A 21,100-nucleotide genomic window follows, 5' to 3' on the forward strand; every position below is an offset into this window, starting at 1 on the left:
TCCTTGTAAATATTTTCTGAACCATTTCAAGTTTCACAACATCTTTCCGAGAGGAAGGAGACCAGAATTGCACGCAACATTCCAACAGTGGCCTAACCAATGCCCTGTACAGCCATAACATGACCTCCCAACTCCTGTACTCAATACTCTGACCAATAAAGGAAAGCATACCAAAAGCCTTCTTCACTATTCTATCTACCTGCAACTCCACTTTCAAGGAACTATGAACCTTCTCTCCAAGGTCGCTTTGTTCAGCAACACTCCCTGGGACTTTACCATAAAGTATATCAGTCCTGCTAAGATTTGCTTTCCCAAAATGCAGCACATCACATTTATCTAAGTTAAACTCCATCTGCCACTTCTCAGCCCATTGGCCCATCTGGTCCAGATCCCATTGTAATCTGAAATAACCCTCTTCGCTGTCCACTACACCTCCAATTTGGTGTCATCTACAAACTTACTAACTGTACCTCTTACGCTCACATCCAAATCATTTATATAAATGATGAAAATTACTGGACCCAACACTGATCCTTATGGTCCTCCAATGGTCACAGGCCTCCAATCTGAAAAACAACCCTCCACCACCAGCCTCTGTCTTCTACCTTTGAGCCAGTTCTGTATCCAAATGGTGAGTTCTCCCTGTATTCCATGAGATCTAACCTTGCCAAATAATCTCCCATGGGGAACCTTGTTGAATGCCTTACTGAAATCCATATAGATCACATCTACCACTCTGCCCTCATCAATCCTCTTTGTTATTTCCTCAAAAAACTCAATCAAATTTGTGAGACATGATTTCCCTCACATAAAGCCTTGTTGACTATCCCTAATCACTCCTTGTGTTTCCAAATACATGTACATCCTGTTCCTCAGGATCCCCTCCAACAACCTGTCAAAATTGGCCTTTCTCCAATTTAGAACTTCAGCTTTTAGATCTGGTCTATCTGTTTCCATCACTATTTTAAAACGAATACAATTATGGTCGCTGGCCCCAAAGTGCTCCCCCACTGACACCTCAGTCACCTGCCCTGCCTTATTTCTCAAGAATCGGTCAAGTTTTGTACTTTCTCTAGTAGGTGCATCTACATACTGAATCAGAAAATTTTCTTTTACACACATAACAAATTCCTCTCCATCTAAACCCTTAACTCTATCGCAGTCCCAGTCGATGTTTGGAAAGTTAAAATCCCCTACCATAACCACCCTATTATTCTTACAGATAACTGATATCTCCTTAAAAATTTGTTTCTCAATTTCCCTCTGACTGTTAGGGGCTCGATAATACAATCCTAATAAGGTGATCATCCCTTTCTTATTTCTCAGTTCCACCCAAATAATTTCCCTGGATGTACTTCTGGGAATATTCTCCCTCAGTATAGCTGTAATGCTATCCCTGATCAAAAACGCCCCTCCCCCTCCTCTCTTGCCTCCCTTTCTGGTCTTCCTGTAGCATTTCTATCCTGGAACATTACGCTGCCAGTCCTGTCCATCCCCGAGCCACATTTCTGTAATTGCCATGATATTCCAGTCCCATGTTCCTAACCATGCCCTGAGTTCATCTGCCTTCCCTGTTAGGCCTCTTGCATTGAAATAAATGTAGTTTAATTAATCAGTCCTAACTTGTTCCTGCCTGTCCTGACTAATTGACTCTCTTTTGTTCTCAACTGTACCAATCTCAGATTGACGTCTTTCCTCACTATCTCCCTGGGTCCCAACCCCACCTCAAAATTAGATCACATGGGATTCAGGGTGAACTTGTCAATTGGATACAAAATTGGCTTCATGGTAGGAGACAGAGATTGGTGGTGGAGGGTTGTATGTCAGACTGGAGGTCTGTGCCCAGCAGTGTTCCACAGGGATCAGCACTGGGCCCACTGTTATTTGTCATTGAAATAAATGATTTAGATGAGAATATAGGAGACAGGGCCAGTAAATTTGCAGATGACAACAAAATTGGTGGTGTTGGAGACAGTGATGACGATTATCTGAGATTACAAAGGGATCTTGATCAATTGGGCCAATGGGCTGAGGTGTGGCAGATGGAGTTTAATTTGAATAACTGTCAGGTGTTGCATTTTGGTAAAACAAACAGGGGCAGGACCTACACAGTTAATGGTCGGGCCTGAGGGAATGTTGTAGAACAGAGAAACCTTGGGGTTCAGGGACATAGTTCATTGAAAGTTGTGTTACAGGTAGACAGGGTGGGAAAGAAGGTGTTTGGCACCTTTATTGCTGAGACCATTGAGTCAAACTGTTGGGATGTCATGGTGTGATTGCACAGGGCATTGGTGAGGTCAATTTTGGAGAACAGTTATATAATCCTTTTTCTGGGGCCAGTTGTTTTTCTGAATCAGGAATTTTCGGATTCGGAATAAATGACATTTTCACAGTAAAATGAAAAAAGTATTACCTAACAGCAGATACACGTGTCAATAGGACAAGCACTGAGACCCAATTGATGCCAGTCAGTGCTGGGCCACACCACCATGTCACATCTGAGTGATGCGAATTCGAGTGGGTCACCTGTTCTCACGCCAAAATGGCGCTCCACACTCCACGAAAACAATCTTGGATTTTGGAGCTTTTTGGAGTTTGGAATTTTGGATAAAGGATTGTGTACCTGTACTGTGTACAGTTCTGGTTCCCCTGCTATAGGAAGGATATGGTTGAATTGGAGAGGATGTAGAAAAGGTTCACAACGATAGTATAAGGAATGGAGGGTTTGATTATAAGGAATGGCTGGAAAAGCTACAAGGCTTTTTTCACTGGAGCATAAGAGGTTAAGGAATGACCTTCGAACCCAGAACACAGAACAGGACAGCACAGGACAGGCCCTTCAGCCCACGAGGTTGTGCTGAGCATTTACTTTAATCTAAGATCAATCTAACCTCCACACCCCTCAGGTTACTGCCATCCATGTGCTTGACCAACAGTCGCTTAAACATCCCTAATGTCTCTGACTCTACTACCACCACTGGCAGTGCATTCCACGCACCCACCACTCTCTGAGTAAAGAACCTGCCTCTGACATCACCCCAATACCTTCCTCCAATCACCTTAAAATTATGATCCCTTGTGACAGCCATTTCTGCCCTGGGGAAAAGTCTCTGGCTAACTACTCTATCTATGTCTCCCATTCCCTTGTACACCTCTATCAAGTCACCTCTCTCTCTTCCTCTCTCCAGTGTGAAAAGCCCAAACTCACTCAACCTCTCTTCATAAGACAAGCCCTCCAATCCAGGCAGCATCCTGGTAAATCTTCTCTGCACCCTCTCTAAAGCATCTACATCCTTCCCCTAATGAGGTGACCAGAACTGGACACAATATTCCAAGTGTGGTCTAACCAGGGTCCGATGGAGCTGCAGCAAAACCTCTTGGCTCTTATCCTCAATCCCCCTGTTAATGAAAACCAAAACACCATCCACCTTCTTAACAACCCGATCAAGTTGGCAGCAACTTTGAGGGATCTATGTCCATGGGCCCCAACATCCCACTGTTCCTCCACTCTGCCCACAATCCTGTCTTTAAGCCAAAAGCCAATATCACCCGCACTGTCTGTGTCCTCATTGCATCCGGTGATCTCCCCTCCACTGCCTCCAAACTCATAGTCCCCAGCCCCACACTGCCCGGTTTGATCTGCTCTCCAAGGTCCACAAGCCCAATTACCCCGACCGACCCATCGTCTCGGCATGCCCCTGCCCCAATGAACTCATCTTGTCTTACCTCGACTCCACCCTCTGTCCCTCAGTTCAGGCTCTTCCCACCTCCATCCGCGACATCAACCACGCTCTCCATCTCTTCAGCAACTTCCAGTTCCCTGGCCCCCAGTGCTATCTCTTCACTATCGATGTGCTGTCCTTATACATGTTAATATCTCACAAGGATGGCCTCCAGGCCCTTTGCTTCTTCCTGTCCAACAGACCCATCCAGTCCCCCTCCACCTATACCCTCCCGTCCCTCGCCAAACTGGTCCTCATCCTCAATAACTTTTCCTTTAACTCCTCCCATTTCCTCCAAATCCAGGTGGTGGCCTTGGGTACCCACATGGGCCCCAGCTATGCCTGCCTCTTTGTTGGCTATACCAAACAGTCCCTCTTCAGCACCTACACAGGCAATGTACCCCAACTCTTCTGCCATTATATCAATGACTGCATCGGTGCAGCGTCCTGCACCCAGACTGAACTGGAGCAGTTCATCGACTTCGCCCACAACTTCCATCCCGCTCTCAAGTTCACTTGGTCCATCTCGGACACTTCCCTCCCATTTCTTGACCTCACCGTTTCCATCTCAGGCGAGTCACCAGACGGATGTTTACTACAAACCCACAGATTCCAATACCTCCCTGGGCCACACCTCCTCCCACACAGTATCCTGCAAGAACTCCATCCCGTTCTCCCAATTCCTCCACCTCTGCCACATCTACTCGGACGAGGAAACATTCCACTCGTGAGTATCCCAGATGTCCACCTATTTCGAACAGCATGATTTTCCTCCCTCTCATCCAAACAGCTCTCCACTGCACCACCTTCATTCCCCGTTCCACTGCTCCAAACCCCCGCCCCTCCCAACGCAATAAAGGCTGGGTCCCCCTTGTCCTCACCGACCACTGCAATCGTCTCCGCATCTAACACATCATCCTTAAACGCTTCAGCCAACTCCAATTAGACCCCACCTCCAAGACCATCTTCCAGTCCCCACCCCTCTCTGCCTTCCACAAGGACCATTCCCTTTGACAATCCTTGGTTTGTACCACTCTCCCCACCAACCCCTTCGAGCCACCAAGTACCTTCCCCGGTAACCGGAAAAGATGCAGAACCTGCAGGTACACCAGCCGGTCACCTCCATCCAGGGCCCCAAACAGTCCTTCCAGGTGAGACTGAGGTTCACCTGCCTCTCTTCCAACCTAGTTTACTGCATCAGGTGCTCCCGATGTTGTCTTAGGAAATGGTTCGCCGAACATCGCAACTGGGTCCAAAGGGACTGACCGGACCTCCCACTCATCCCCCAATTTAATTCGCCTTCCCACTCCCTTTCTGACATGACCATCCTTGGCATAGTCCATTGCTGCAATGAAACACACTGCAAATTGGAGGAACAACACCCGATCTTCCACCTGGGCAGCCTACAGGCCAGATGACTCAATATTGGGTTCTCCAATTTCAAATAACCTCCCTTTCCATCCCCCAACTCCCTTTCCAGCCCCTCCCCCTCCCTCCCAGTGCTCCCTGCCACCAACTGGATTCATTCCTCCCATTGACCCAACCAGGTCGTCCCCTCTACCTGTCTTCACCTGACCCTACTTTACAACCTTACCCCCACCACCCGTTTTATCTGCAGCTCCCCCCCCCCCACCCCACACCCAGTCCCAGTCCTGAGGAAGGGTTACTCCCAAAACATCAGCTTCTCCACCTCCTGATGCTGCCTGTCTTGCTGTCTTCTACTTCTAGCCTCCTCCTGTCTACCTTGGATTCCAGCATCCAGTATTGCATTTGTTTTGGCTTTAACCCTGTATTCAACATCCAAATTTGACCTTCCTAAATGAATCACTTCTTATTTAACCAGATTTAACTCTATCTGCCACTTCTCAGCCCAGCTCTGCATCCTGTCAATGTCTCGTTGTCGTCTGCAACAGCCCTCGCCATGATCCACGACATCACTGACCTTTGTGTCACTGGCAAACTTACTAACCCATCCTTCCACTTCTTCATCCAAGTCACTTATAAAAGCTACAAAGGGCAGAGGCCCAAGAGCAGATCCTTGTGGGACACCACTGTTCACCGATCTCCAGGAGGAATACTTTCTGTCCAATACCACTCGCTGTCTTCTTTCGGCCAGTCAATTCTGTATCCAGACTGCCGAATTTCCCGATATCCCATACTTTCTGAATGAACCTACCATGGGGAACCTTATTAAATGCCTTACTGAAATCCATTTACAGCACATCCACTGCTCAACCTTCGTCAACTTGTCTCGTCACATCCTCAGAGATCTCAATAAGGCCAGTGAGGCATGACCTGCCCCTCACAAAGCCACGCTGACTGTGTTTAATCAAATAATGTCTTTCCAAATGGTCATAAATCCTGTCTCTCAGAATCCTTTCCAGCACCTTGCTTACCACAGACGTAAGACTGACTGGTCTGTAATTCCCAGGGATTTCCCTATTCTCTTTCTTGAACAGAAAAACAGCATTCTCCTCCCTCCAATCAGCCTGTACTACTCCCATGGAGAGTAAGGATGCAAAGATCATTACCAGAGGTGTAGTAATCTCATTCCTTACTTCCTGTAGTAACCTCAGATATATCTGGTCTGGCCTGGGGACTTATCAAACTTGATGCTTCCCAGAATTTCCAGCACATCCATTTCCTTAATGTCAATCTGTTCAAGCTTATTAACCTGGTCCACAATGTTCTCATTATCAACGAGGTCCCTCTCTCTTGAACACAGAAACAAAAGCTCATTTAGGGCCTCCCCTACCTCTTCAGACTCCAGGCACAAGTTCCCTCCATTATCCCTGATCAGCCCTACCCTCTCGCTGATCATTCTCTTATTTCTCATGTAAATGTAGACCGCCTCTTGGTTTTCCCTAATCCTTTCCCCCAAGGCTTTTTCATGCCCCCTCCTAGCTCTCTTCAGTCCATTTTTTGAGTTCTTTCCTGGCCATACTTTAATCCTTTAAAGCTGTGCCAAATCCTTGCTTCCTAAACCTTCAGTAAGCTTCCTTCTTCCTCTTGACAAGAAGCTCCTCTTCTCTTGCCATCCAAGGCTCCTTCACCTTCCCATTCCTTTGCCTGTCTCAGTGGGACAAAGTTATCCGACACTCACAACCAGTGTTCCTTAAACAGCCTTCACATTTCTGTTGTACATTTCCCGCAGAACAATGTTCCCAATTTATACTCCACAGCTCCTATCTAATAGCGATATAATTTCCCCTCCCCCAATTAATTATGGATGTTTATAAATTCATGAGGGGCATGGATAAGGTAAGAAACAAACTCTTTTCCCAAAGAGTTAGGGAGTTCAAAACTAGAGCGCATAATTTTAAACTGAGTGGAGAAAGATTTAAAAGGAAGCTGAGGGGAAATGTTCTCACACAGAGGCTGGTTCATATGTGGAATGAACTGTTAGAGGAAGTGGCAGATGCAGGTACAGTTACAACTTTTAAAAGATATTTGGACAGGTACATGAACAGGAGGATCACCGTGTTTCCACATTAAAGTTCCCCATTCAGCTCACACAGGTATAATTGGGCTGTGCTGTTTTCACCTTACTGACCTCCAGGAGATTTTGGAGACTGCTCAACAGACAGTAGCTCTTCGATGTGACTGAACCTACAAGTATCCTTTGATTTTCTGTACAATTCTGCCTTTCTGTGTTATGTTAACCCTGTCAGTAGACAACAGCTGTTTCTCTTTCAATAACTTTAATTTCTAATGCACTGAACTGTTCACCTCAAGATCTATTCCAGTCTGTAAACCCACAGTAAAGTGATGATGAACAAACTGTCCAACATTTCAATACCAATAACAAAAATCAAAAGTGAAACTAAAACTGTGTTCCTCCATTCTTAACACACACTTTAGAAATACACATCAACCTGAAAGCTATCCATGTATCTCCTGCCTGAGAACACAGGTTCCCAAGTGATATTAATATTATTTCCTGAACCTTCATCACTCGGGTAACCAACTGAGTTTTATTATGTATCAAGATTGCCTCCATTTTGTGTCCAGCAGATGTTCACTGAGCAAAGTGATTTGACCTTGTGTCCTTCACCAAGGTCAGTGCTGTTTACTGTATTGACAAGAATGTGGAATACTGCAGCTCAGTGCATACAGGCAGTGGTCACAGCAATGGCTCCATGGGCCATTGATCTGGTCAGAAGGAAATAATGTCCAATTCTCTGGCCTTGGTGTTCCACTCTAGGGAAACAGGTTATCCTTCCCATAAAGTTATGGAGGTTGTGGGCAGTCACCTTCATATAAGAGATGCAATTTTGTGAAAAAATACTTGACCGTGGTGAATCAACATGTCACCCAACTCAAACCAGCCAGTGACCTGCTGGTGTCCAGCAGCTCCCACTGCTGCTGGTGAATTCCTGGCTGGTCATTCTAGGCAGTGGCTTCACCTTCATTGTTGCTGTGGCTGGATGGCAAGTCCCACTGCATTGGAGTTTAGGATGGGAAGCCCACAGGCAGAAAGACCTCACAGTCTTTGCTGTTCTCTCTCATGGAGGTCTCAGACAGCAGTATGAGGGAGAGTCTGGACAAACACCTCAGTGAGGCCAGAGGGGTTTGGAGACGTGACTTGTCAGCTTGGACCTGGAGAAGGCCTTTGGAAGAATATCCAACACCTACTTAATCAACTTGCTCTTCAAATGGGGTTAATGCAGGGATTCCACAATTGGATCCATCTGCTCTGAACAAACATCAGTGGAACAGTTTAAATAATGGTTGGGAATGGGAAAGCTTTCCGATCAGAGATGGAGCCAGGCAGGACTGTCCTCTCTCCCATCCTGTTTGTGTGCTGTATTGAACCATTTACTGAGTACAATAGGAAGGAGGCAGGTGTAGGAAAAGGGAAAATGCCAGATACTGCAGGCACTGAGTTCAAATCATCCCTGCACATGGAAAACATCACTGCTTTCTGCACAGATCCACCGTCAGTGATCAGATTGATGAGAATCTGTGACCAGTTCAAACTGGCTTCAGGACACAAGGTCAACTGCAGCAAGAATGAGCTCCTGTTCCTTTTCAGAACTGGACCAATCAATCCTTTGCCCTTTGCCCTGTCCGAGCAGACTACCTGAAGGTGCTGGGAATGTGATTCAGAGGAGCCGAGGTGTGTGCTAAAACCTGGAAGGTGTGGGCAACTGTGATGTGACTGAAACTGGGCTGGGGAAGTGACATTCCCTCTCCATTGGAGATAAGGAGCTGGTCATCAGCTGGGAGATGTTTCTTCATTTCTCAATGTGCTGTAACTTTGGCCCATACTCCACTCCTGGACAGTGGAGCAAACTCAAAACATCTTCCACTTTGTCTGGAGTTCAACAATGGGCCATGTCTGTGGGGACACAGCAGTAGGGAATGTACCCAACACCCACCTCAGCCCAATATAAAACAAAGAACTGTGGATACTGGGAATCTGAAAGGAAACAGGCAAGTGCTGGAGAAACTCAGTAGATCTGGCAACATGTACAGAGAGAAAAACAGTTAATGTTTCCAGTCCAGTGATCCTTCTTCAGAATTGCTGAGTTTCTCCAGCACTTTGTGTTGTGTTTCTGATTTCCAGAACCCACAGTTCTTTGTTCCAGATGACTGTGGTTTATCAGGTCAGGTTTCACTCTGAGATCTGATGTGTCCAGTATCACCATCAGCTGGGATTGGAACACAACTAAAGTTACCTGGACCTTGGGCGTTCTGTATATCCAGAATGTTCCCATTTGGATTCACTGTAGTTGATCTTGTTCTGATCCCAGCTGGAGGAGAGAGGGTACTCCCTGTCAGATCCACCCTGTCCACCCAGAGTCTCACTGCCTCTGCATGTTGCTCTCACCGTGGTTCAGGTGAGGAATAGACCAACACCAGCTCCTTGTGGGATGTGCCTCAGTGGGAACAGATAAACTCATCGCCCGGGAATGACTTTATCAGCTAACAGCCTGAGGTGGAGCCAAATGTGGACAGGACTGACACCACCTTCAAGGCCCCTCATTTCCTTACCCTGTCTGACTGTTCCCAGTCTATCGCCATTCCCTATCCCACCTCTGCCCTCCCCTGAATTCCTTGTGTATCCCTCCACCCCATTGACCCCATTCCCCCAGCTCCCCTCACTGCCACAACCTGGCCATTCCCAATGCTCCATGCCAGCTGCCATCTTTCTGTCCCTCTCCCTTGTGCCGTAACCAAGAGAAAGTGCTGCCCTCAGACCAAACTGCAGAAACCTGCCGCTGTAAATCACCGGGAAACAAACATGAACCGGGCTCACCAGATTCTCACACACTGTTGACTGGGTCTTCAAGGAAGGACTGGGTTTTTATGTTAATGAATATTCATGGGATCCAAATGTAAACCAAGTACGAAGCACCACAGTCTGGTGTAATACCTGACAAACTGTAAACACACGGCTTTATCTCAACACCACAACCTGTCATTGGGAAATACAACAATTCATACCCGGCCTAATTCAGCCACACTCCCAGCACATCTCCTCAGTTCATCAGAAAAGCAAGATTGGACGGATAACATTAACTCTGTTTCTCTCTCCACAGATGCTTCCAGACCTGCTGAGTTTCTCCAGCACATTCTGATTTCATTCCATTTCCTGCTCTTGCAGGTTTCATGAGATCCCCTTGACATTTCTGTTCTTGCTGTAAACCAGGCAGTCAGTCTGGGCGACTGTCCCTCGGGAGGCTGGACAGAATGATGGAAATGTCTCTCTCCAGGGAAGATCATGAGGAGCTCCACCTCCCCAGCCTTGTCAGGTCGGCCTGGGCAGCCATCCTACAGCCCAAAGGACTTAACATTGAGTTCCTGAATCTCCAATAACCTTCCCACCCATCCCCCTGCTCCCTTTCCAGCCCCACCTCCTTCCTTCCATTCCACCCACTGACCCTTCCTTCCAGTTCCCAACTGGATCCATCCCTCCCATTGACCAAACAGGTCGAACCCATTACCTGTGTTTACCAATCACTGCATCACCGTTCTGCTACTCTCCACATCCCTCCCCTCCCCTCTCTCTATCTGCAGCTCCCCCTCTCCCCCCTCCCCACATCCAGTCCTGATGAAGGGTTAGACCTGAAGCATTGACTTCTCCACCTCCTGATGCTGCCGGGATTGCTGTGTTCTTCCAGCCTCCTGTTTGTCTACTTGGTCAGGTCCTTCACCCCCTGCTGGGCTCCCTGCACCCTCCCCATTTCCCCATTAATATCGAGGCCCCTGTCCCAGCCATTTACACTGAATAACATCCTGATTGTGGACATACTGCTATCCACAGGTCTGGATCAATAATATCATAGAATCCCGACAGTGTAGAAACAGCCCATTTACTAACCAGTCCACACCGACCCTCCGAAGAGTATCCCACCCAGACCCATTCCCCTACCCTATTACTCTACATTTTCCCTGAATACTGTACCTAACCTCGATATTCGTGAAGACTATGGGCAATTTAGCTTGGCCAATTCACCTAACCTGTACATCTTTGAACTGTGGGAGGAAACTGGAGCACCCGGAGGAAACCCACGCAGACACGGGGAGAATGTACAAGCCCCACACAGACAGTCGCCTGAAGCTGGAATCGAACCCAGGTCCCTGGCGCTGTGAGGCAGCTAATCACTGAGTTACTGTGTCACCGTAATCTCCTGTAGTTCGATGTTTGGTGAATAAACAGATTTATTCTCGCGGTATATAGAAGGAGATGGGGTGGATCGGATATACTCAGATGATGTCATGATGATTGTAAATGTAAGATCTTGTTCACGTGAAGCCCAGGAATTAAAGCCTGCCTTTAGCTGAAGTGAGGAGGAGCCATGTCAGAAATACTGGAGACACAGCAGGTTCCAGATAAAGAGAGAATAATCCCCAGATTCATCCACAAAGGGAATAACAAACAGAAACATTGACAGTCTGGAATCCAGATCAATCCAGATTCAGAGGGAGTGGGTTCCTTCCATTACCTGGATGGAGGGTTCATTCTTCAACTGAGTGACAACGGCCCTCCCGTTCCTGGCCATGGGTAATGCAAATGAAAAAGAAATCCGAACAGCAGTGACCTCCATCCGACCATCAGGGCCCACCTGCACAATGACAATAAGATTGTTTGAAATAGTTTCCATCGTCTTTTACTGAACAAGCCACTGACAATGTAACCTTGTTGTTTAATAATTCCATGGGGACAGGTTGAACGAGGCAGAGAGTGGGTTTTAAGGGAGTTGATGATCTGTCACTCCAACCTTCACTCTGAATGTGGGATATGATTTGGAGGAGTTGGTGTTGGACTGTGGTGGACAAAGTTAAAAATCCCACAACACCTCGTTACAGTCCAACAGGTTTATTTGGAAGCACTAACCTTCGGAGCGCTGCTCCTTCATCAGGTGGTTGTGCTGTAGGATCATAAGACAGATAGCAAAATTTTGCTCTTAATCTTGTGTCTTACAATCTTAGACTCCACAACCACCTGATGAAGGAGCAGCGCCTCAGAATGTTAGTGCTTCCAAATAAACCTGTTGGACTATCCCAGCATTCCACAGTTCATCAATCTTTCAGGAATGTTTAATGGGAATCAGACAGAAAATGCAGTTTATGGACTTGGAGCCTCCCTGAACCCTCTGTTTTTAATGATGGGGCCCATCTTGGTGTTGGCAGTAGGAGCGGGTGCTGTTCCCACACAAGGAAAAGGCCCAATGGTAATAGGACTTGGGGGATGAGGGACATGCTGAATGGATAAGTGGGAGTGGGTAATGAGGTGCCAATCTCAGTGTCCCCTCACTGAAAGACAGGGCCTGGCACCCATCTCAAAAGAACTTTTCATCCTGTGAGCAGAGCGATCTTGTTCATCAGGATCACTTGGCTGATTTCCAACTGCCCTCTGAAATGGCCGAGCAAGCCACTCAGTTGTGTCAATCGCGATAAAGTCTGAATTGGACAGCAGTGGGTCAGGAAGGCAGCTCACCACCACCTTCTCAAAGGGAATTCCCAACGGGCAAGAAGTGCGGACCTCGCCAGTGACACCCGTGTACCAGGAATAAATTGAAGGAAATAGTTTAGGATGAAAACCTGGTCCATGTTTTCTGTTAACCTGGGTCTAAAAAGACAAGTAAATGAGGGAGTTTTGAATATGATGTAAAAATCATTAACTTTTGTCATGACTCTGGGAATAGGAGGGCTTGATTTCCAGTCCATTCCCCCCGTGAGGTGGAACAGCAAAGAGAGTGAGGGGGCATTGAGCTCCTGTGTCACCACTGGGCACACAGAGATTCACAACAGGCAGGGCAGGGCTGGGAGGAGGGGATCTGAAGCCCTTACCCCCTGACTGTTTGTGTTTTCTCAGACAGGACTCCGTGCTCCAGAAGGACAGTCAGCTGCTGAGACCAGGGAGCTGTATTCCACTCGGAGAAGAAGGATCCTTCAGAGGATGCAGCATCACATCATTCCCCGACATTCCCCCCCCCCCAACCAACACAGACCCTCTCCGGGCAGTGGCTATCTGCTCACTATCTGATACAATGTCACAAGCTGTTGAGTACATCACTGCCTCTCCTGAGCAGCTAATGGAGACTGTGATGACTGAAGCCACTGACAGACAGAGGTCTGGTAGAGGCCAGGCCCAGGCTGAGCCCCAGGCTGATGAGGGGCCTCTGCAGTCAGTAACATGGAACCTGCTGCAGTCGCAGCGAGAGGTGAGGGAGCTTCCAGGGGCTGACAACCCCACGGATGGACAATGGAGGAGTCCATTCAGGCCATCGGTGCTATCCTGTCCCAGCCATGGGTGTGTCTTGCTTCCTGTATCGATGGGTTAGTGCCCCTCATGGAGAGCCACATCTAGCAGGTCACTTGATGGATACACACACACAGGGTGACCAGGTGAGAGAGGAACAACATAGCTGGAGAGTCTCTCCCAGGGGCTCCTCCATCTCCCCATCACACAATGGGGCAGGTGTCCCATACAACGGAGGAGAAGAGACTCCTTCTGGCTCGGGGCCTTCTCTCAGTGTGCTCCAAGTACACACAGAGCCTCCTCAGCCCCTCTGCCAGTGACCCCAGCACCTCCAGGAGCCATGGGGACACAGTGAGCTCCTGTAGCTGTGAGGCAGTCCCACAGCATGTCAGGACCCTTCAGGCCTCAGGCAGTGAATGGGCAGCTCCCAAGGACATCAGGGAAGGCAGTGTTTGGTCATTACCTCAGCTGGGTCACTGTGTGTGGAGAGTCTGGGCCCTAGACCCCCTTACCCCCTCTACATCCTCCTGGTCAGATGAAGAGTGACAATTGATGATGTGGTCCTGATAAAAGACCTCCCCTCTCTGCAGTGTGAGGTTACACAGAGCACAGGGACAGTATGGGAGGCCCTTTCTGGGACATAGTGCAGACCAGCCAATGGGATCACATGTTTAAGAGGCCAAGGGCCTGCTCATGCATTGCTGGGTCACACTGTGACAGGCCGTGTACCTTTCCCCTGCTATAATGGGAGGGTTGGCCACGTGTCTGTGTCTGCAATGGCCATCCCTTGTCCCTGAGGATCCTTTCCGGAAGGTGCACAGGAGGAGAGGACAGCTGGAGCATCGGGAACAGGGAAAGTGTGTGGATCAGTGACTCCCAAACTTTAGACAAAAATCACTGTGTTCCCAGAGCTGTGAGAGTGTGGGTGGGAAGAGGACACTGTGACAGTATTGGAGGGACAGGGGGGAGAGTTGTGAAAACTGAGGTGTGTAAAGGGAGCTGTGAGAGTCTAGTCTCGTCTGCTCACTCCCATTTCCCTTATTGCTCTCAATTGGGGAAAGTGCAGGGATTGGAACAAGGTCAGGCAGCAGGCCCTCAGAGAATATACACTCCCTGATTGGGGCTATTCACCTGGTTCAACCATTAGGAGAACATCACATGATCCAGGGTTCAGAGGTTGGCTGGTGCTCTGAAATGGAAGTAACACAGTTGAGCTAAAACCTGACAAAAGGTGATTTTGGAAAGACTGTTTTCCGGAGCAATGACAAGGCTAAGTGTTCCTATGAGAAAGGCAAGAAGGGGTAAGATGAAGGAACCTTGGATGATGAGAGTGGAGGAGCTTCTCGTCAAAAGGAAGAAGGCAGCTTCCGTAAGGTGGAGGAAGCTAGGGTCAAGCTCAGCCCTAGAGGATTACAGGCAGGTGAGGAAGGAGCTCAAAAATGGTCTGAGGAGAGCCAGGAGGGGGCACGAGAAAGGCTTGGCAGGAAGGTTTAGGGAGAATCCAAAGGCATTTTACAACAATGTGAGGAATAAGAGAATGATCAAAGAAAGAGTAGGACCGATCAGGGATAGCATTGGGAACTTGTGTACAGAGTCTGAGGAGGTAGGGGAAGCCCTAAATGAGTTTGTTGCTTCTGTCTTTACGAAGTAAAAGGACCTTGTACTGAATGAAACCATAGAAGAGGAGGTAAGCATACTGGAACAGATAGAGATTGAGGAAGCTAATGTGCTGAAAATTTTGACAAACATTAAGATTGAAAAGTCACCAGCATTGTCCTCGGCTGCTTTGGGAAGCGAGAAATGTGATTGCTTTGCCACTTGCGAAGATCTTTGCATCCTCGCTCTCCACCAGAGTCATACCTGAGGACTGGAGAGAGGCAAATGTAATTCCTCTCTTCAAGAAAGGAAATAGGGAAATCCCTGCAAATTACAGACCAGTAAGTCTCACGTCTGTCGTCTGCAAGGTGTTAGAAAGGATTCTGAGGGATAGGGTTTATGACCATGTGGAAGAGCATGGCTTGATTAAAGGCAGTCAGCATGGCTTTGTGAGGGGCAGGTCATGTCTCACAAATCTTATTGAGTTCTTTGAGGAAGTTGATGAGGGGCGAGCGGTGGATGTTGTGTCTATGGACTTTAGTAAGGCATTTGATAAGGTTCCCCATGGTAGGCTTGTTCAGAAGGTCAGGGGATACAGGGAAATTTAGCTGTATGGATACAGAATGGGCTGGTTGACAGAAGACAGCGAGTGGTAGTGGAAGGAAAATATTCTGCCTGGAAGTCAGTGGTGAGTGGTGTTCCACAGGGTTCTGTTCTTGGGCCTCTCCTCTTTGTAATGTTTATTAATGACTTGGATGAGGCGATTAAAGGATGGGTTAGCAAGTTTGCAGATGACACAAAGGCTGGAGGTGTCATTGACAGTATAGAGGACTGTTGTAGGCTGCAGCGGGACATTGACAGGATGCAGAGATGCGCTGAGAGGTTGCAGATGGAGTTCAACGTGGATAAATGCAAAGTAATGCATTTTGGAAGGTCGAACTTGAAAGTTGAATACAGGATTAAAGACAGGATTCTTGGCAGTGTGGAGGAACAGAGGGATCTTGGTGTGCAGGTACACAGATCCCTTAAAAGTGGACAGGGTTGTTAAGAAAGCATATGATGTTTGGCTTTCATTAACAGAGGGATTGAGTTTAAGAGCCATGGGATCTTGTAGCAGCTCTATAAAACTTTGGTTAGACCACACTAGGAATACTGTGTCCAGTTCTGGTCGCCCTATTATAGGAAAGATGTGGATGCTTTGGAGAGAGTTCAGAGGAGGTTTACCAGGATGCTGCCTGGAATGGAGGGCTTATCTTACGAAGAGAGGTTGACTGAGCTCGGACTTTATTCCCTGGTAAAAAAGAAGGCAGAGAGGGGACCTAATTGAGTTGTACAAGATAATGAGAGGCATAGATGACAGCCAGAAACTTTTTCCCAGGGCCGAAATTGTTTACAAGAGGGGTCATAGTTTTAAGCTGTTTGGCGGAAAGTATAGAGGGGATGTCAGAGGTGGGTTCTTTACACAGAGAGTTGTGAGAGCATGGAATGTGTTGCCAGCAGCAGTTGTGGAAACGAGGTCATTGGGGATATTTAAGAGACTGCTGGACATGCATCTGGTCACAGAAATTTGAGGATTCGTTCATTAGGTTTACCTCACATGAGGATTAATGGTCGGCAATATCCCAACAGTGGCCTAACCAATGTCATGTACAGCTGTAACATGACCTCCCAACTCCTGTACTCAATACTCTGGCCAATAAAGGAAAGCATACCAAACGCCTTCTTCACTATCCTGTCTACCGGTGAGTCTACTTTCAAGGAGCTATGAACCTGCACTCCAAGATCTCTTTGCTCGGCAACACTCCCTAGGACCTTACTATTAATTGTATAAGTCATGCTAAGATTTGTTTTCCCAAAAGGCAGCACCTCGCAATTCATTCAAACTAAGATGTGACTTCAGCCCTGTTCTGCATGGCTGATTCTTAATACCTTCAGGATCACGAATCAGAGAGATCACTGCTCTACAGATGAACAAATTAACTGCTGACTCTGCTAGCACTTGGATGTTTTTCACTTTCATCCTGAGCTTTCGAAATGTTTTTCCACGCACACACACACAGACACACATGCACGCACACAGACACACACGCACACACACACAGATACACACGTACACACATGCACACACACAGGCACACACACACACGCATACAGAGACACACACACAGACACACACGCAACACACACAAACACACAGACACACAGGCACACACACACACACACACACACACACAGACACCCACACACACACACAGACACGCACACACATACAGACACACACACAGACACACACACACGCACAGGCACACGCATACACACAGACACACAAAGACACGCACACATATAAACACAGACAAACACACACAGACACGCACGCACAGACACACAGACACAGACACGCACATACACACACACAGACACACACAGACACACACACACACACACACACAGACATACACACAGACACACACACACACACAGACATACACACAGACATACACACAGACACACACACACACAGACATACACACAGTCACACAGACGAACACCACCTCTTGCTGCTTCCACTCCCATCCAGCGATTCAGCTGTGGGTCATCACCCCAACACACTGCAACAGACTCAATCACATTTTACAGCAGAAGGTTCTCCATAATAGCTACAGGGCCGACAGAATCAGTGGGGACAGGACCATTTCATTCACAGAGGGACCTCTGGGAATATGCTGAGAATCATGGGGACAGCTGGAACAGAGCCCATGGCTTCATGGGGGACATTAAGGATGACGGTGAGTAACTGCCTCTGCTGCTCTCAATCCCATCCTCACTCTCACCCTGAGATGGGGAATCAAATGAAAGCTGCAGACTGTGGGACCATGGATCTGGTGCTTTCCTCTGCCTCTCCCTCCAACATCCCAACCCTCCCGTTCTGATTGGCTGCTTTCAGATTCCCAGGAACTGCCGGCTGGGGACCTGCTCACAGCCGTGAGGAGGTGGAAGTTCAAACCCAGGTCACTGGTGAGGGGGCATTGTAACTTGATCTCACAGGTGAGCTGCCAGGGGAAATGGGTATGTCGTGTGCCAACTCAATGGAGGGCAGGTTCTGCTGCAGGGAACACAGATGGGGACATTAATGGGAGGCCTACAGAAGGAGGTTGATGGGAATACACACTGAGATGCTTGGGACATTAGCAGGCCATGTCAGACAGCCTATCAAAGGGCATGGTGAAGCTCAGTCCCAATGTGACAGAGGGCACTGTACAGAGCTTGGATCCCATCATTTCCCCCTGGGCCAGTGGGAACCAGCTCTTTGAGTGCAGCAGCTGACAGGGCAGTGATCCAGTATCTGTACTCACTGTCTCAGCCTCTGCTGAAGCTCAGACAGAAGCCAAGAAACCCCTCAATGCTGCAGTGAGAGTTCAGACTGAGGTTGTGCTTGGTCCCATGCAGACTCAGACCTGCTGTGAACATGACTGTGGATCCCAGTGGGCAAAAGGGTTTGCAGGCTCTTGGAGCAGGCCAGCAGCTCATCCTCCAACAGATCACTAGGGATCTGGGGATGCTGCCAGGGGGACTGGCAGAGGCACCATGGAGCATCAACCTGCTGCCCTCTCTCAGGGCGACAGCATTTGTGCTCTCACTGTGGCCACTCCACAAGTCCCCTTGCTGTTGTCCCTTACCCTGTCAGTCCAGACAGCTGCTGTCTGTTGGGAGATGGTTCAGTCTGAAGCCAGGCCCAGGGTTTCCCCAGGAAATCCTGCAAAAGCCACCTGCAGTCTCCCCCATTGGATGTCAGCTGCTTTCCACTAACCATGCAGTAACCAAAGGGGTAAAGCTGCACAGGAACACCAGGACAGGCACTCGGGCACTGCACAAGGATGGTCAGTTCCCATTTGCCCATGACACTGGATATGTTCCTGAATAAAGATTCTGTGATGCACATGTTTGGTGCTTGGCCCTGGGTGGTCCAAGTTGGGGAATTCAGTATTACATCAGGCAGGGAGGCTGCTGTGTAAAACCAGGATAGCAGCTCATCACCTGGTTCCAGTAACACACAGGGCTCAGGGGGCACCTTCTCAAGAGGCTGTACCATGTGAGGTATACTGGAAACAGCTGGCACCACAGCACCCATCTCCAGGAGAGCACAGGGCCCATGTAGTCTCATCACAAGCAACACGACAAAGCTGGGACTTTCCCCCTTGGTCATTGTTCAGATTATCCAGTTAGAAATGATCTGATTCTATTGAACTGTTGCAGTTAAATATTTGTGTGATCCTTACTCCGGGGGGGTATTTAATACTCAAATATTATCAAGTCAGACAATGTCACATTTCATTACTACACCCTTATTGGGTGGCACGGCGGCACAGTGGTTAGCACTGCTGCCTCACAGCGCCTGAGACCCAGGGTTCGATTCCCGCCTCAGGCGACTGACTGTGTGGAGTTTGCACGTTCTCCCCGTGTCTGCGTGGGTTTCCTCCGGGTGCTCCGGTTTCCTCCCACAAGTCACAAAGATGTGCAGGTCAGGTGAATTGGCCATGCTAAATTGACCGTAGTGTAAGGTAAGGTGTAAATGTAGGGGTATGGGTGGGTTGCGCTTCGGCGGGGCGGTGTGGACTTGTTGGGCTGAAGGGCCTGTTTCCACACTGTAATGTAATGTAATCTAATCTTATTAATTACTGCATTGTGAAAACACTTACCCATGAGAAATTGGCAATAACCTTAAACTCAGGAACATTCATATCCACTTTGATCACAGCAGCCTTAACATTTGGAAGTACAAAGGTTTCACTGTCCATTGGAAAATCCATATCCATCAGGACCTTACGTAGATCAGACTCCAGGCTGGAAAATGCAAAGACAGTTAGCATTGGACTGGATAAGAAACAGGGATTCACACATTAGGGTCAATATTAACTTATTTATTACAGTTCAGTCTCTGTCATGAAACAAAAACAGTAATTGCTGGTGAAACTCAGCAGGTCTGGTATCTGTGGGGAGAAAGCAGAATGAATGTTCCGAGTCCAGTGACTCTTCATCAGAACCCATCAGCCTTTATCATGATGTCATCACTGTGTGTGCTGAGGGACCAATTATTTACATTTGTTTTAAATGGAAATATGTAAATTAGTTTGACACAACCATGCTGTAAGTTGACCTTCAATAGATATTGCTGCTTTAATTTAAAATGAAATGCCTCACAGTTTGAATCAAATCCTTCCACAAAATGTTTCTATTTCCTCTGTGCGTTTCTGTCCAAATTCACCACCATTTTCTGTCCCGGGACATTTACAGATTTCAGAGGGACAATGGCAGGGATCCGTGTGAGAAAATGTTTAGGATGAGGCCAAACCTTTCCATGCAGTGAGTTTGATGAAGATGTAGAGAGTGATGCTGCTCTGATACCTTACTGCCGTGCTCAGTGTGATCATAAACATACTGTAATAATTACTAAGGTGTCTGATCTGAGTTTCTGTTAATCCCCAAAGAAACCACATCACCACCACATCAAACATAGCAGCTTCAATGGGGGCATCAGTCTCTTCTCAGTTCCTTCTCAGATGAATCTGAAGAACCATGAGGTAAGATTAAACTGGGAGACAAGAGAATTGTCAGAATTCCTGAAGGCAGCAGCTCAATGGCTTACTCAGCAGGAGGTGCAGTTACTGAACACCGTCGTGACTGACACAAGGTCAGCCAGGTGGATCTCAGAGAATATGAGTTCCCATATCGGGGCTGTTAACCTGGCCAATTAGGGAGCCCTGGCTGACAGATACAAACTGGAGTGTCCAGGGGTTCTGCTCCCTCCAGGAGCCTGCTCTGAGCTAGCTGGGTCAGTGTTATTGACTCCGTTGGTGTCAATAAAGTGTGACTTGGTGATGGGATACCAGCTTTCAGTGAGTTATTTCTGTAATGATGAGAAAAAAGCACATTCCTGAAGAGATCCACTTGCAACAGGTGTCTTTGAGTTGGGCTCAACATTTCTGACATTGTGCTGCTATTTGGGAAGCTTGACTCATTCAATCCTGAAAAACGAAGACTGGGCCCAGAATGTGGAAAAATGCAGTATTTT

General features: G+C 47.8%; 1 protein-coding gene across 1 annotated transcript in view; it reads right to left on the reverse strand.

Moving 5' to 3' along the window:
* LOC140453126 (uncharacterized) overlaps positions 1-21,100 on the reverse strand; it is a 92,696-nt gene that overhangs the window by 59,065 nt on the left and 12,531 nt on the right. The window contains exons 3-4 of the mRNA XM_072547536.1: positions 19,728-19,872; positions 11,675-11,794 (exon numbers count right to left, since the gene is read on the reverse strand). Of these exons, the coding sequence (XP_072403637.1) occupies positions 11,675-11,794; positions 19,728-19,872 (265 nt within the window). The remainder of the gene's footprint in view (positions 1-11,674; positions 11,795-19,727; positions 19,873-21,100) is intronic.

The sequence above is a fragment of the Chiloscyllium punctatum genome, chromosome 26, assembly GCF_047496795.1.
Source record: "Chiloscyllium punctatum isolate Juve2018m chromosome 26, sChiPun1.3, whole genome shotgun sequence".
NCBI classification, from domain to species: Eukaryota; Metazoa; Chordata; class Chondrichthyes; order Orectolobiformes; family Hemiscylliidae; genus Chiloscyllium; species Chiloscyllium punctatum.